Source organism: Austrofundulus limnaeus, unplaced genomic scaffold (assembly GCF_001266775.1).
Source record: "Austrofundulus limnaeus strain Quisiro unplaced genomic scaffold, Austrofundulus_limnaeus-1.0 Scaffold1843, whole genome shotgun sequence".
Lineage (NCBI taxonomy): Eukaryota > Metazoa > Chordata > Actinopteri > Cyprinodontiformes > Rivulidae > Austrofundulus > Austrofundulus limnaeus.
Genome location: NW_013954245.1, coordinates 3614 through 5478, shown reverse-complemented (window position 1 = coordinate 5478; position 1865 = coordinate 3614). Strand labels below are relative to the sequence as shown.

General features: G+C 35.9%; 1 protein-coding gene across 1 annotated transcript in view; it reads right to left on the bottom strand.

The window, feature by feature from the left end:
- Nucleotides 1–1865, bottom strand: part of cep41 (centrosomal protein 41) — a gene marked incomplete at its 5' end in the record, with an annotated part of 19808 nt that overhangs the window by 14444 nt on the left and 3499 nt on the right. Inside the window, 1 exon segment of the mRNA XM_014033790.1 lies at nucleotides 590–756. Within this exon segment, the coding sequence (XP_013889244.1) occupies nucleotides 590–756 (167 nt within the window).

Below are 1865 nucleotides of genomic sequence, written 5' to 3'. Positions count from 1 at the left end.
ATTATATATTTGATCAATTAATCTGATATTTATATTTATTTGTTTCATGATATACTAATTCATTGTAATTTGGCACTCTCCACATTAGATATTAAAAAACAATACATTAGTTAATCTGAAACCTCTTTACTGACAAATACATGACACCATTTGTTTCGTTTGTTGTTGTTTTTGCATCTGAATGGAGTCTGTGTGACTTCATTAACTGATGTGCACTGAAGATAGACAGTCAGTGGTACTGAGGCTGCTTAATCTCAGTAAGTGAAATTTTTACTCAACTTCCAGCAGAGTCCTGGTCAGTAGCCTGACAAAGACTCTTGTCTCTTTATTTGTGTCAATGAGAAGAGACAAATATTTTTAAGCAAAGAAGAACTTGTTCAGAGGACCAACTCAACTTACTTTTAGACTTTTCCACCTGGATTATAGAGATGCATCAGGACACTCTGTCCAGACCAGCTGTTGGTTCAAATATAAGCTATATCTCCAAACTGAAGTTGTTCAAAGAACTACAGTATTTACCACAGGAAAGATTTCATTGTTTCTAACTTTTTTCTACAGAATCTCAATTGAAAATGAAACTGCTACCCACCGCTGATGATGTGACAACGGTCATACTGCTCGTGGTCCCGCATGTCCAGCAGTAGGTAGGGGCAGTCCGGATACGGCACGTTAACTGGGGCAGGGCTGGACACCAACTCACTGGCCTTGTGCTGAATAACTTCATCTATATTCAGCTCTCCAACACCACTGATGACACTATGAACAAAAGTCAGAGGCTCTAACTGTTAATGTGTTACCTGCTTTTTTTACAGTTATTATTACAATATAATACAAGAAGACTTTAAAACAGTCTTCTTCAACTGCTTACATTGGCTTTATTTATAACGGCCATCTGCACTGATAAGAAACTGTGTTTTAGTACAGGGAGTCAAATTTACACCAACACCAGCCTTTTTTTTTTTCAAAGTTGTTTTTTAATTATTTTTAACAAACCACAAACAAAAAACAAACTAACGAACACACCCCTGAGAACCCTCCCATCCCTCCTCACCTATACTGGATCTACTAACAAAACATACATATATCTTGTATTCATATATCAGACAATACAAGTCACAGGTTTGTGTACAAAGAACTAATATTTGACCTTTACACAAAGTTATCTGTGGACATTTTTTCCATGTAGGATATAAATGGCTGCCAACACCAGCCTTTTATAGGGATAGCTCTCCAACAGTAATTTGAAAAATATTTTGATTGAATTTATTTACTTGAGAAAAAGGGGCAGATATAATAATTTTTTTCTTCTTCTGCTACCCTTCATTTAATTTAATTTATGGTTTGTATTTTTATTGTATATTGAATTTATGTTGTTTTTAAAGAAATGAATAAACAAACTTAGTAGAACTTGAGCTGGTGTCACTACCTCACCTAGATGAGGTAGTTCAGCAGAAGAAATCTACAAACTGTCCACTGGACATCATCCCTACTGTGATGTTCAGTCCTTCGATCAGTGACAGCTGGTGGAATTTTCTCCAGGTGGGGCTACAACTCCAAAATAGACGTATCCCAAAAAGCAATCAAACATGTATTAATTTGTATCACGTCAGTGTATTTATTAAACAAATGACAATAATAAAACAGCATTACAATGTCATGTAGTGTTTTATTTTTAGTACATAAATTTTGCTCTTCTGTTACTGAGAAGCAAATTTCTTCATGACTCTGGTTGAAGTCAGGGATGTTTGAACCAGATTCTTATAGAGCATGGTCAGTGCAGTGAGATGTGATGTACCTGAGGAAAGTCTGGATTCTCTTCAGTGTTCAGCTCCTCTCAGATTCAGCTGTGGTCAGAGGAGATGTGA